General features: G+C 45.2%; 1 protein-coding gene across 9 annotated transcripts in view; it reads right to left on the bottom strand.

Moving 5' to 3' along the window:
- Positions 1-15,084, bottom strand: part of MAST3 (microtubule associated serine/threonine kinase 3) — a 189,584-nt gene that overhangs the window by 63,377 nt on the left and 111,123 nt on the right. For all 9 annotated transcript variants that reach the window (XM_086946984.1, XM_086946986.1, XM_086946983.1 and 6 more), the window contains one exon: positions 8,974-9,046. In XM_086946984.1, coding sequence (XP_086803110.1) covers positions 8,974-9,046 — 73 coding nt within the window. The remainder of the gene's footprint in view (positions 1-8,973; positions 9,047-15,084) is intronic.

Genomic DNA, 15,084 nt, shown 5'->3' with positions numbered 1-15,084 from the left:
TAGGCCCCCCGGGTCCAGAGCCAACTTTTGCCCAGAACTTTTTAGAATTTTGGAACCTTATTTTGGCAGACCTCATCTCACCATACTGGGTGACATTAATTTCCACTTAGAGGATTTGGCTTCGAAAGATACCTTCTCTCTGCTTAATTCTCTGGAGGCATGCGATTTTGTCCAACGAGTTCTCCACCCGACTCACAAGGCGGGACATATCCTTGACGGGATTTTTTCTAACGATTCTAGACTAGATGTTGGTATACCGGTACCAATCACCTGGTCTGACCATCTAGCAGTCCCGCTGTCTCTAGACATTCCCTGCCCTGAGGCTATTGTGGGCACTGGCAAAAAACAATCCAAAAGGAGCTTCAAAAACTTTACTAAGGAGGCTCTAGCCCCTTTTATTCATAACATCAATATTTCAACTCAGCGGAAGGTGGATGAGTCGGCCCAAGAACTCACTGATGCCATTACCAGAGCCGCTGAAGAACTAGCCCCTCCTTCCTTGAAACCTGCAGCTCGACAGAAGCCAACTGCCCCCTGGTTCTCCGCCGATTTGAGGCTTCTCAGACAAAAATGCAGACAGAAGGAACGTGGTTGGCGTAAATCCTGGGATCCTAAAGATAGAGACGGTTATAAGAGCCTATTACGAGAGTACAAAAATAGAGTCATTAAGGAAAAACAGGACTATTTTTCCAACCTAACCTGTTCTTTAACATCCTCTAAAGAGCTCTTCAAAATAGTTGACTCTCTGTGCTCTCTCCAGGTTCCTGACCCTGTAGTTGCTTCCCAGGAGCTATGTAATGATATATCAGACTTTTTCTACAAAAAGATAGATGATATTTACATAGCTCTAAAGTCGCAGAGGAACTCTCTTAGTTCTGAGGATTTCTCTCAAATTAAACGACTGGAAGCTTGGAATAAAGATTCCCCTCAGTCCCTTGAACATTTCCCTGCTCTTTCTTTAGAGGATCTTAACAGCTTGTTGGACAAAACAAAATCTTCATCCCCACTTGACCCAGTTCCTCTGAAACAAATTAAGAACTGCAGAGAGATCATTCTTCCTCCGATGCTGGAAGTAATGAATGGAGCCTTGGAACAGGGCATTTTTCCGTCACTTTGGAAGAAAGCCATTGTAAAGCCGCTGCTAAAAAAGACCACCTTAGACCCTGGAGTACTGAAGAACTTTAGACCCATCTCTCTGCTGCCGGCCCCTGCTAAGATGTTGGAGACCCATTTGAATCTCCATCTTTCAAACTTCCTTGATACCTCAAGTTTCTTGGACGGGTCCCAACATGGCTTTAGAAAGCTGCATAGCACGGAGTCTGCCTTGACGAAAGTCATGGATAACATCCGCAGAAAAGTGGATTTGGGTCAAACCACCGTACTGGTGCTGCTAGATCTTTCAGCAGCATTCGACACCCTGTCTCCCCTTACTTTAACATCTAGGTTAAGGGAGGCAGGGGTAGCAGGACCGGCACTCAGTCTCCTGAGCTCCTTTCTACACCAACGAGAGCAGCGTGTCATGCTAGGTGATTACCTCTCCCCTGCTAAGTCCTTGCAATGTGGGGTGCCACAGGGGTCGGCATTGAGTCCGACCCTGTTCAACATCTACGTGGCCCCCCTTGCAAGACTAGTAAGATCTCAGGGGATGGAGGTAGTGTCGTATGCCGACGACACGCAGATTATGGTATCCCTGACCCACTCTGTGAACGAAACCGCATCGAACTTTAGGGCCTGCATGCAACTTGTTGCAGAGTGGATGATTTCCAACTCCCTAAAGTTGAACGGGGATAAGACAGAGGTTCTGGTCTTTGGCAAAGACCAGGACATGTGGTCAGGTGATTGGTGGCCTCCTTCTTTAGGTAGCTGCCCTATACCTACACAATCTGCCAGGAACCTTGGTGTCATCTTTGACACCCAGCTCTCCATGGAGCTTCAGGTCAACAGAACGGTGGCTACTTGTTGGGGTGTCATCAAGACCCTGAAAAGGATCGTTCACTATTTGTCCCCACAGGCACGGAAACAGGTGGTGATCGCCCTTGTTGGCTCAAGGCTTGATTACTGCAACTCATTGTACGCCGGGGCCAACAAGGGCCTGCTTCAGCGTTTGCAGGTTATACAAAACGCGGCAGCGCGGTTTGCTCTCGCTCTGCCTTGGTTGGCATCTATGACCTTAGCGAGGAAGAACCTCCACTGGCTCCCCATTCCCTCAAGGATTACTTTTAAACTCCTCTGCCTAACATATAAGGCTTTAACTGCAGGCTCGGCTGATGCCCTTGGATCGCTACTCATTAGATACGTTCCGAGCAGATGTCTACGTTCCAGTGAGCTCAATCAACTGGTAACTCCCAGAGCCAAGAAGGCTAGATGGGGGAGCAAAGCTTTTTCTATACTGGCACCTCAGATGTGGAATTCACTCCCCCTGGAAATCAAACTACTGCCTTCCCTCGACCTCTTTAGGAAGTCACTGAAAACTTGGCTTTTTACTAATGCATACCAGTAGGCTCTGTTTCTGTCTGCTAACAGCCTGTTATTTGACTTAGGCGCCTTGACGCCCACTGGGCATAGCTGCGCATTATAAATGATATTTCATTCATTCATACAGAATATCTTTTAATATGGCAACCAGTTGATTATGTATTTCAGTTGCCCTGCCCAAATGGCCGGATTTCCCCATCTCTTCGATGAGCGGAATAATGGTCTCATATAATTCAGCGAGTTTAGTGATGGACGACTGTAAGTCTGGCCATTTAACCCTTCGCCTACAGTTTGTTATTAATAATGGCACAGTGACACAGTGCTCAACCGAAGTTGAGCCTTTCAACCCAAAGCTCCCCGGTTTAAGGGAAAAAACTAGGGCATTATGGTCGCTGTCATACCTTTCAATGACCCTGAATTCATACAGCCTATCCCAATGCCTAGCCTCAATGAAAATATAATTGATTATTGAGGTCTGATTTAATCGATTAAACGTGGCTCTCCCTGGTCTGTCAGGCTCCACCCTCCCATTGCATGCTCGTAATGATGTAACTAGCGCAAATGACTGCAATTGCAAAACAAGAGGGGCCCATACCTTGACCTGAGGGGTCAATGGCTCTGGGATAGCCCAAAGCAAATCCACATCATCCGGATCACCAAAGTTCGGGTCCATAAGGGGCTCAAAGTGACAATTAAAGTCTCCACCCAAAATTAATACGGTAGAGGAGTCAATCGACTGTATGAGGGTTGACAACTTTTCGATAGCTTCTGACTCAAGACCCCGCCTAACTGGCCTTGAATATACATTAATCAAAGCAATATTTGGCCCATTAGGCAAGATCAGCAAAACACACTGGACATCCAATGAGTTAGTTAGGATTGGTGTTGCCTTCACTCCCAGGTGCGTGCCAACCCATATAGACAACCCGCCCGAGGGCCTGCCCCTGTCACCCATGCTTGCCAGGATATCGTATGTTGCAAAACCCTGGGCTATACTTTCTTTTAGCGCCCAAGTTTCTTGCAACATACAAATGTCGTGCGAAGCCATAAAGGAGCCCCACTCTGGAATGGGCAATTTACTCTTAAGTCCCGCCACATTCCAGGATAAGATTTTGACTTGGGCATCAACCAAATCTTGCTTGATTTGTTCACAATCCAAGGGGCCAGGAAAATCATTAGAAGCAGAGGAGCTAGCTTCTGCACCTTGCTCAGGCTCGCAATTCAATGGATGTCGATCATCAGAAAAAGAGACAGTTGCATGCTGAGTGATTTGTTCTGTTACCAGGATTTTTACTAAGGGGCTTAATTTTGCATTTACAACTAGGTTATCAGTGGTGGGTAGCATATTGATAGGGGGCCCGTCTGTCAATCGCAGTCATCAAAGCCCGAAAAGGCATTGAATCTATCTGCAACTTCCAGCGGGGTAAACGGTAACAGGTGTTCCATCCTCCTATTTCTATACCTCCTAAATGGTACAGTGTCCCACCCAGGTAAGTTTTCAAAATTCATAGGATTAAATGCATGCGTCCTATGCCGATTATTAAAAGGTATAGAGGGGTTAGTCTGCAGGCAAGATAGAGCCCCAGGGTATGTTATAGGGGTCACTAGAGGTCTTGGGTAGAAATAGGTCAATTCACAGGGAACAATTGAGTTTCCGACATTCCCTGGAGACCAATTTAGAATATATCTAACAGCTCCAGGATCTCTGAAGTTGATAACAATTAGGTCCCCCTTTATATCTTTTGCTCTGCTTCCCAACCATTGGAGTCACCGGACATGCAGGATCTCACCATTAATATTATAAGGGAGTGGTCGATTTTGGCTAAGCCAGTGCATAGTTTTTTTTTGTAACTGAGAGAACCCTTCCCTCTTACCATCCGCTAATGTGGGGACTCCCGTAAGAACAACCACAAAAGGTACAGCTTCTGGGGGTAATTCGACTTGACGGCCCCTATGGTTCCCTGCCCTAACGGGGCTAGTACTTCCCCTCTCATCTCGATTTTCTCCTGTATAAGATTTTTTATCTACCTTCTGTACTTCACTGACATCAAGCGATGCCGATTTTTGAACTAATTTGGAGGGTATTGCCCTATGCTGTTTAGAGTTTATAGGCTTGTTGGTTTTATTTACACCTTTATGGGCAACAGGAGTGGGAGATAACACTGTTGCTGCGGATGGCGGAGCCGGCTTCGCAAGGTCCTTGATTAACCCAGCATTATTACTAATAGCCAGCTCTAAGTTCCCCAACCGTTGCTCAACCCTCTTCAACCTCTCTATTATAGGTAATATGAATGACCTAATTAAATGTTCCAGACTTTCCAAAGGAGCAGCAGGCAGTGCTTCCCTTGGCGGGCAATGTAGAGGGGTGACTAAGCCTGGTGACGTTAGTACAGTTGTTATAGGAGCTTTTGAAGTTGGTACAGTTGCTATAGGGGCCGTTAAAGTTTGCACAGTTGTTACAATAGCCTTTGTGGTTTTACCAAAGTCGGAATGGCTAATCTTGGTTCTTTGCGGATCACCACCCCTCTTTCTTCTTTTACTTGGTGGTGGGCCTAGAACTTTAAGCATCACTGGTTTCTTGATCTTCTTCTTAGCAGTCCCAACTAGTAGTAAAGGTGGCTCGACTGTCACATCTGATCCCATAGTAGAATTACTACTAGGAAGAGATATGACGTTCGTATACAGATCATTGGACACATCAGGTAGAGGAGATATGTCTTGCAGGAGCATAGGAACGCTATCTGTTGAAAGAGGATCTTCAATTTCAATGTGGGAGCTTACATCAAGTGGAGTAGTTTGTTTCAAAAGGTCCAAGGAAGGTCTATTTTTCATACCTTCAACAGAGCGTCGCCGCTCAGCACGGCGTTCAGCCAGTGCACTCTCCCTTTCTATATCTGGGGCAACCTTAGTAAAGTAGCTGTCCAGTATACCTTTACTAGTTCCTCCCGGCTTCACCGGTAGAAGTTTTTCAGGGTTCAAGGCCATGGTTACACAAGCTAAGAGTACAAACAGATAGTCCTTAAAAAAGTGTTAGGGTATAGGCCCAGCCCAGCCTCCTCTGGCCTAAGAGGGCCCGCCCTTTGCCCGGGCTTAGCCCCGGGCGCTCCTGCGCAGCGGGATTCAGGTTCAGTAAAGTAGGACGTGTAACGTCCTGTGGGCGGGGCACAGAGACAGCGCGGGCCAGGTGTGGAGTCTAAAGCAGGGACTCCTGGTATAACGAGTCCCCTGCTACAGCGCCGCTCCTTCTGACCGCCTCCGTAGCCACAGACTGCCTCCTCAGTGACCTCAGCTGCGAGCAACACGGGCTCCCAGCAGCCTCCTAAAGTCACAAAACACACGATGCGGCACCCGCGAAGCGGGTGCGGCGAGAAGATATTTTCAGCCACCGAAGGTAAGGGCAGGAATTTCCACCAGAGATTAGAACCACAGTAGGATACAGTATTCTGCTAGCGCCTTAACAGCAAAGGACGAGGGTGAGCTAGGAGATGGAAAACTAGCATTCTAACCTTCGGTTAACGCTTGGTGATGTGGGTACATTCCTAAGTAACCTACGTCCCTGAACTCTCAAACTATTCACCTGGAAGTGTTACCAAACATGCTAGCCTTGGTATTGCATGCTGGATTTTATCTTAGTACATATTTTGATCTTGTCTACGCGGTAAACAGGATTGTGGCAATATCATAAAAGCTAAGCTGGTAAAAAGCAGCCGGATGACTCTAAACTGATGACTCTCAAACTAGGCACAAGGCATAATTGACAAAGTGCTGTTTTCATGAAAATCTCATGATTTTCATCAAACAATGGCAAAGAGCCTAGCGTGAAAACCTGGGTCGAAACAGAAAAGCATGCTAATAATTTTCAACATTTTTAATTCATTGAAAATGCTCCTACATGTAAAGTAAAAATAAAATAGGGTATTTAAAAAAAAGCCCTTTTCAACGTCATATTCAAGAGAAGGGGAGGGTCTGTAGAGGAAAGGAATTAAAAAAAGGATTTATCAGCTTTGAGACAATCATGTAAAGCTCATCTGAAAAGATAAGCAGAGAAAGAAAATCCAGGATTTAACAGACACAAAGAATTGTCTTCATCAACAAACAGCACACCCAGGAGAGATGCCCTATGTATCGTCAGTCGATCACCCGCAAACACATATAGCAATGTTAACCCAAGCCCCAACTATTTCACGGCTCCTCCTGTAGGATTCTTAAACTCTTTCGTTAATCTACGCTAGAGAGGAAACCAATAGGTCAACATCTCCTTCAAGTCATGGCCCGGATCCAATCTCTTAAACTGAACAACACAGTTCGACATTATCACCTTTAATCATATGTTAAAAAAGCATGACGAGTGCAAATAATGCAGACAAACTCCAGGAAGGCCTACAACTTGGGCACCCACCTCTTACTCAAAAGCCATTAAAAACCAAGAAAAGAGCTACACCAAGCACATGAAGCGGAACAATGTGAATAGAGCGGACGTCTTGCTCAAGTACACACAAACTACGTTCTCCCACCTATCTTCAATTACTTTAAACCAGCAATAGGTTTGGAGTGTAGATCGAACACTGGGCAGAGCCAAGAAGCACCTCCCTCTTCATTCCAGATCGCTGGTTGGATCCCACCAACAACATGGACGAGATTAACGCCCAGCACCTTGCCTCTGTTAGAGGCTAAGTGGTTCTCTTCTGCGGACAAAATACAACACGTTGACAAATTCAAACGTACTTCGACACGGTCAACCATCAGATCCTGGCCCAGCGGCTTAGCGATCTTGGGATTTCAGGCCTCGCCTTATCCTGGCTGAAATCATTTCTGCAAGGCCGATCATTCCAGGTTCATCCAAAAAGACCCCTGTACGTTGTGGAGTGCCCCAGGGCTCTTCTCTGAGCCCTACACTCTTCAACGTATATATGTCCCCCCTGGAACAGATAGTCACCCCACACGGGATAAAACTTCTAACTTACGCAGATGATACGCAGCTGGTGGTTTCCCTCACCCAGCAAAAAAATCCCAATATAGACCTCTATTCCTGCCTGACGGACATTGTCAGCTGGATGGACAGATCCCACTTAAAGCTCAACGGCGACAAGACGGAGATCATGGTGATGGGGAACCAAGCCCACCTCCTCACAGACTCCCTCTGGCCCCCTTGCATGGGTAAACCTCCAACCCCTAAGCCCGAGATTAAAAGCCTCGGCCTATGGCTGGACAAAAATCTCACCATGCAAACCCAAGCTAGAAAAACTGCCGGAATCTGCTTTGGCCTTCTGCGATCCACCCGAAAAATCCTACCTCTACTCCCCTTCCAATCAAGGAAACTTTTGATACAAGGTCTCATCTTGTCAAGACTGGACTACGGCAATGCACTCCACCTGGGTGCACCTCTAAAAGTCACTACCAAACTTCAAGGAGTTCAAAATGCCGCTGCCAGGATTCTGACCAACACCAGGAACCGCTGTTCAGCCAAACCAGCCTTGCGAGCTCTGCACTGGCTACCCATCATGGAAAGAGTGCAGTTCAAGTCACTCTGCCTCACACACAAAATTCTGAATGGGAAAGACCCCCCATACTCAGAAATCTGGTCACTCCATATACCACCTCTAGACCCCTTCGATCATTCAACGCCAACCTTACTAAACTACCCAAGATCTTCCGAGCACGATCCGGAGGCCGGCGCTTTTCCTACAATGCGTCCAAGATGTGGAATTCCCTCCCCCCTGACCTCCGTGCCCAACCCAATCTTCTGGCATTTTGAAAATCCTTGAAAACATGGCTATTCCCATGAGCCTCTCTCCCTCTCTTTCCATCAGTACTTGTTCAGCGCTGGGACGCTCACGGGCAGCTATGCGCTCTAGAAATCCGATAACATTAACATTAACAACATTACTGAGACCAATCAGCTGTTATAAATGCTGCATATTAGTGATCTTGATCATAAAAAAATCTTCGATGGCTAAAAGTACGCAAAGATACACCTTTTCAGACCACAAACACAAAAATCGATGAACTTCAGAAGTAAATGTACTGATTCTCAATTACAGGTTTTTTTCTGCAGGGAAACTTTAGGTTTTGAGCTTTCTCTAGGTATTTTAACAGGGTGAAGCAGACAAAATGGTCCTCAGAAAGCTCTCAGGATACACACTTTAGAATATGATCGCCTTTGATACTCTTTTATTAAGGCAGTTACGATCCACACACACACACAGAGGGAAAATGCACCAAGTAGTTAGTATTGTGCTTAACCAATAGCCAATTTAATTAACATTTTCTGAATACAGATCAAATACTATCTGTTCAGTTTGTTAAAAAAATATTTTGCAAAAAAATGGACGCTCCGACTCCTCACCGAACGCTAAACAGACTTCGCAGTCTCAAACTGTGAAACTTTGGTAGTTTAATAAAAAGCTGAAAAGTTCAAACCTGCCCAAGGAGTCTTTCCCAACAGTCTATGCAGAGGATTTTACGAGAGACAACTCCATGGGCAAAGACGAGCCTTACCTGCGCGCGAAGGGGAAGTTCAACGAAGCACTAGTGGAGAAGTTACGTGGGCTGTCCAAGGGGCTGCTGCCAGCTGTGGGTCCAAAACACAGAAAAAATGTCATGCATTTTCGATTCACACAAATTCGAACAATAGTAAAAGCTAAATGGTAAATACATTTGTGTTTTAATTTTGATGAGCAAATCTCAACTTAAGTAAGAAGCAGCAGTATACGCACTAAGGGCCTGATGGATATCCCGTCCGCCGAAATCGAAATCCCATAGGATATAATGGGATTTAGTTTCAGCGGACGGGGATATCTGTCACCGTTGTGACAGAGTAACCCGTCGGCCGAGATTGGCTTCGGGCCCTAAGTCTATGTCAGGTGCATCCCATGTAAGTCCAGGAGGGCAGGATAGATGCCAACTTCCAGACAATCCACTAAATACTTAAAGGTGTTTGATTTAGATTCAAGGAATGGAAATTTACCTGAAGTGGCTATCGTGAAAACCCTGCATGGATCTAGCTGGATCTATGTTGGAGAACGCTGCTCCAGATAATCCGAAATGTCACTGGTGCAAGAAATAAAGTAACTTTTCTTTCATGGCTGCCATACAACAATGACCAGAGTTACCGTGCAGGATTGTCAACACTGCACCACTGTAGGGAAACCATGTTTTGTCTTACGCTGTACTAGAGCACTGAGAAACTAGGTAAACTCAGACCCAAAAGAGAGAAGGCCTGCCTAAAGTGCAAGCAGACCGGCATAACCAATATCCAAATCTTCAATATTAAAAGCCACAAATCTATTTTTTGTGTGTTTAGGGACCATGCACTAATGTCAACTAATAAAAAGAAATTATAATTGTATTTTACTCTCATGCCAAGATAACACATATGCTTATGCTGGATCAGGGACTTCCCTCCAAACTGTAATGAGTGGGAAAAAGAACTGAAATACGCAGATTCAATGGGCACGAATAGTTAAAGGGCACAAAACAGTCCTTCCATTCACTGGAAATTGACTAACGGGTGTATTGGTCCCACGACTGTGCCCAATTTAGCATAGATCTCAGAGTGTCAAACCCAAATAGACCTTTGTGGAAACTATGGTCTACAGAACTCCTTTATTCCCTCTTGTTTTTTTTCATTTCCGCTATCAAGTCCACCAGAATATTGTCTGAATACGTAAAATGACTAAATGTAAATACAAATTAAAAAAATTTCAATTAGGAGTAATCTGGGTAAAACGCGGTCTTCAGTGTACACTCCAAAAAAATAACAGAATTAAGGACTGTCAATCACAATATAATGTACTTTTTTTTTAGTTATGTCATAGAAGTTGAAATATAAAAATATCTAATGCCACAATTTTGACAAAGGCAGCGCAGAAAAAGATATTTAAGGTATCCCTCAAATAGTCTACAACTCAAAATAGAGCCCGAACCACATACTCTCTTCTAAGGCACGTTCAAGCTCGATGTCAACTCGGTGTGGGTGTGTGGCCAAGCTCAGCTGCGTTCCACACCTACATATCGGGTACAAGGTTAAGTGTTACGTTTCAAAAAGATGGGGCAAGTTGTGGCGTTCTCAAGATATAACAGAAGCACCAAGTGTCAAGAGCTCCATAAACATGGAAAGCTTTGATGTTGTACACAGGTTTCTTTGTGGGTCTTTTACCCTGAAAGCCCCTGTTATGCAGGCGCAGTCAGTCACATCCCTGCTGAGAGAAGGATTCTGCCCCAGTCCAATGGTCCTCTTCACTACAGGACATTTCCAAACAGATCTTGGTATTTAAGAGTTATGCGATCGACCTACGGAAGTTTATACATGGGGACTAAAAACAGCATAATCGTAATTTGGAGACCATTTAGAGTAAAATACTTCAAATAACTATATTTTTCTTTTTGGTCACGAAAAAAAGCACGGAACAGAAATTTGGAGGACACATTTAGAGTATTGTCGGTGTAATGAGCATATGGGGATCCAGTGCCTGGATCCTGATCAGTTGCCAAGTGCCTCAGGGATACTTTCCTTAACAAGACACCAGTTCCAGTTATGAAACATTAATTTAACGACTCCGCACAAGTTTTTCCTAGTAATAATATCCCCAGGGCCTAAAACAAACCGGTCTCCTCAAAAGCCAGTTCTTTGTGGTTTGCTACAGGTGCCAAAGACCACAGACTACTAGTGCAAACTGGCTAGTTGCATTTATAGATAGTCTAATTATCAGACAGCAGTTGGACTTCTTTCCCTTATCCAGATCGGAGATGAGAAAAGCAGGATCACTGGCGCTCCTTCAGCTCTGCGCTACATTGGTGTGTACTTTCGTCAGCAGTGTTTGTTTTATGCCCGCTGAGACGAACTTACAAAGATGCGAGAAATCTCCCCACTCAAAAACGTGTGCCTACTCCTTGGGGCGGCTGTGGGGTTTGTAACTGCTTAGCCCGACTCATCAGTGGTCGAGGCTCTTGTATATGCCTTGGAATACTCTGTGAATAATACAAATACATTCGGTGCAGCGCATCTTGTTTCTTTTACCATTTCACAACTGAGCCAAATTCAAAGACTAAAGAAACTTGGTACAATCTGTATTTACTCCTGTCTTGTTGGTATGTGTAATTAACACTATATAGCTGTGGGTGGTCAATATTCTAATTTTCTTTAAGCAAAAAAAAACATTTTTCCTTTGACGCAGCGATTTCCTCTAAGCTCCTGTTAAATACGGGTTCTTGCACGCCCCATTCTGTCAAATGACTTCCTCCAACCATTTGCCGAAGTACGACTTCTGGTTGGTAAAACGTTTGTGAATACATACATTATTCTGAGATTAGGTGCTCAAGCATATGCACCTACCCATGGTCTTTCCCATGGCCTAAACATCACTAACTACTGTAGAAAGTCCACCAAGACAGGCAAACCTAAACAAGTCAATTTCCGCACCAAAATCTTTTTTATTGAAATCAAGATTTCTGTTCTGCTTGCAAAAAAATCCTGTTCTTACATGCGATGGTGACATCTGAATTGGGTGCAACCTCAGGGTTATCAAACTGCTTGCATAATCCAAGGGGCGAAAGAGTGTAGAAGCAGATGGAGTGGCATGGCATTTGAGGTGGCACTTTGAGATCAGAGGACATCTGCTGAGGGATGGATGGCCATTTTGGATGGTACCCGAGTTCAAAGGAGCTATGCGGGTGTCTGCGTCCTCTGTGAAGGTAGTTTATGGCCGAAGTAGTCACTCGGTGAAAGTGTGGGCCCATTGGGAGGGGGTGATCAGAGCTATGAAAGTTTGTCTTGTTTCCCAGTAGTATCAATGCCTCATGAGATGTACTCATTGGCTGTGGCACAGACACTGTGTACTGGCCTGTTGTGCCCACCCTACGGTTATGCTTTGGGGTCTCAGACTGTAAAGGCATTGAAGCTGTTTCTGTGGTACAGGATGGCTTTTCAAACAGTTGAGAGGTTTCCACCACAGTGTCAGGCAGCTAGCGAAGTTTCGCTGTCAGGAGTGTGACCAGATGTGTTGGCTCTCATGAGTGTGACCAGATGTGCTCGCTCTCAGGAGTGTGACCAGATGTGCTCTCATGTTAGGTGAATGTGTCGGCTTGAGCGAGCGGTGGTTGAATGTCCCATGTGACCCGGCTCTAACTCCAATGTGGGAAACTTTGGTCTGTGTAAACAAATGGCAGAGCCTGTCATCCACACTCCTTGCATCAGAAGAGAAGAGGGAAATTTCTGCTGAGTCCCAGGGAGTTATCACAACACTGACTTTCCAACACAATAACATATTCCCCGAAGATGACTCACGCGCCCTTTGATGGCTCAGTCAGCCGGGAATTACTCCTGACTCATCAAGATGAGCAGAGCTCGGTGAAACAGCCATAGTGCCTAGATATCCACTTCTTTGTACAGGGTAACAGAAGCACCCCCTTCCTCACATGGGGGGATGCAAGTGTGTGAACGAGCTCGGAGGGTGGACACTTTTACAATGGACAGCAAGTCCCGAAAGGCAGAATTTTGCTACAACGTGTACTTGTTCTAGTCTGCATTTTTCAGTGGTAGGCAAAGATAGAAAGAGACATTTTTATAGTGCTGTTTGATAAAAATGCAAACAACAAATAATGTAGTGTTTGCAGTGCACTCCAACCTGTGCTTACAAAGAGAATTAAAATACTACAGCGCTTCGACTCTACTTTACCAAGGTTAACACAAAGCAAAACGCTGCAGGGTGTACAAACCACTTCTGTAATCGCAACACAAAGCTCATGACTTGTTCAATCTTTCAACATCCTTTCCTCCAACTTTTTGGCCATCTTTAAGCAGGTATGTGTCTCTATCTGAAGTCTCATTCCCTGAAGAGATAATGTCCTGGATCTTCTGTCACAGACTCAAAATAAACCCCTCTAGGGCACAGGTGACTCTTCAAACTACCACTAAACTGTACACATTTCCCATACCTGTGCCATCAAGTCGTACAAGAGGTTTTAAACTCTACATTGGTATCTGCAGGTCTCCTCTGTCCTAGCCTGAGCTGAGGCACATGTGTGTAAATATAAAGTTTAAGGGTGACCTACAGAACTTTGGACCGGTCTCCTTGTTGGATGCTTTGGGTAAAAGTTTCCGGAAACTCCTATTGAAGCACTTGGAAACATCAGTGTGAGGGACATCTTCCTCATTGCTCAAGCACGCTCTAGGACATGTCACGGAAGCTACCAGTGTTCACGCCTGTTCATCACGAAGTAGACAAAAAAGTTCAGGAGAAAATAAAAGGCAGCCGCAAACTTTGAAGGGTAAAAAATGTAAATTGATACTTGTATAGCGCACTACTCACCCGCAAGGGTCTCAAGGCGCTTGTACGAATACCGCTGTGGAACCCGTCCTGGCTTTCCCTGCGAGGCGTCCACTCCTGGGCACCCCCAAGGTGGAGGCCAGGCATCCTTAGCGTTGTGGGGGCCGTTGTGGAGATTAAGCAAGCTATTGCCCAGAGTTGCAGAGTGGGACTCCATGATTGGAATAGGCATCGAGGCGAGAATTATCAGGTCCGTGGAATTTTGAGCCCAAGACCCGCCGAGGCAGGGAATTGAACCCTGGTCCCGGGCTAGACCTCTGCATCAGGGTCTGCCGCTCTAACCATTGAGCCACACTTCTCCACATGTATTCCCTCCAAAGGGCGCACACACTGGGAGGGGAGGGGGGGGGGAGCGAGCGTCACACCATTGGTACATGGAATATCCACTCACACCTTCCGAGTCAATAGGGGCGTTCCCCAAGGCAGCAAATCTGCATCCTCACTCATCTATTTCATCTGCAGCGTGCGGTATCACCACCAATGAAGTAAGCTCAGAGGTTTCAACGGCCTATCAGTCTCCACCTGCAAACCTATAAGCCTTTTGGTGCAAACAATGCTCACGGCAAGCTTTTTCGGGTCCTTCTCTTAGCCAGGTCTGAATGTTCGGTCTCAGGAGTCATAAGGAAAATAATATTCTCCACACCAATGTGGTGACATTCAGAAGGAGTCAAATTGTGTGTAATTATTTCAGGCAACATTGCGAACAAATAAAGTTTGTAATAACCTTACAGCTGTTTTAAGATTGTCAAAACAGGGCCGAGCGTCAAACACATTGATGACATTAATTACATTGTCACTGAGGCATTAAAATACTTCACTTCATTTGAATTCTGGTATTCGCCTGTGCAAGGTACAAACTGAAGACTAAATCCAAAAATGTGTTTCTTCAAATGACAAAGGAAAAGAAGTGCATTATATCAATTGTCGAATTATCCACAAAGCTGTTTCACTTCCGCATACACGCAAACGAGCCAATAACAGCCATAAGAGCAGTCTCTAGTCGCTAGCACATCAGCTCAAGTCTCAAGAAGGCGGCTGTAAAACGTTTTAGGAAGACGAGAAACACAACATTATCTGCACCATTGGTTCACATTTGCTCTTTAGATTTGGCAGAGGCCTTAAAAAAGTGTGTATTATTGGTCCAGAGAAATAGGCCATTTTAAAAGAACCTCCTTGGGTTGGGAAGAGCGTGTAAACTTGGATTAGGGTCTAGAGGGGGGCGGGGCTCTGAAAGGAAAAGAGACTCAAGGGGATATCTAGAACTGAAGACTAAAGGAGGTTT

This window comes from Lissotriton vulgaris, chromosome 12 (assembly GCF_964263255.1).
Source record: "Lissotriton vulgaris chromosome 12, aLisVul1.2, whole genome shotgun sequence".
Classification (NCBI taxonomy): Eukaryota; Metazoa; Chordata; class Amphibia; order Caudata; family Salamandridae; genus Lissotriton; species Lissotriton vulgaris.
The sequence above is the reverse complement of the archived record's forward strand: the minus strand, read 5'-3'. Positions and strand labels throughout refer to the sequence as shown.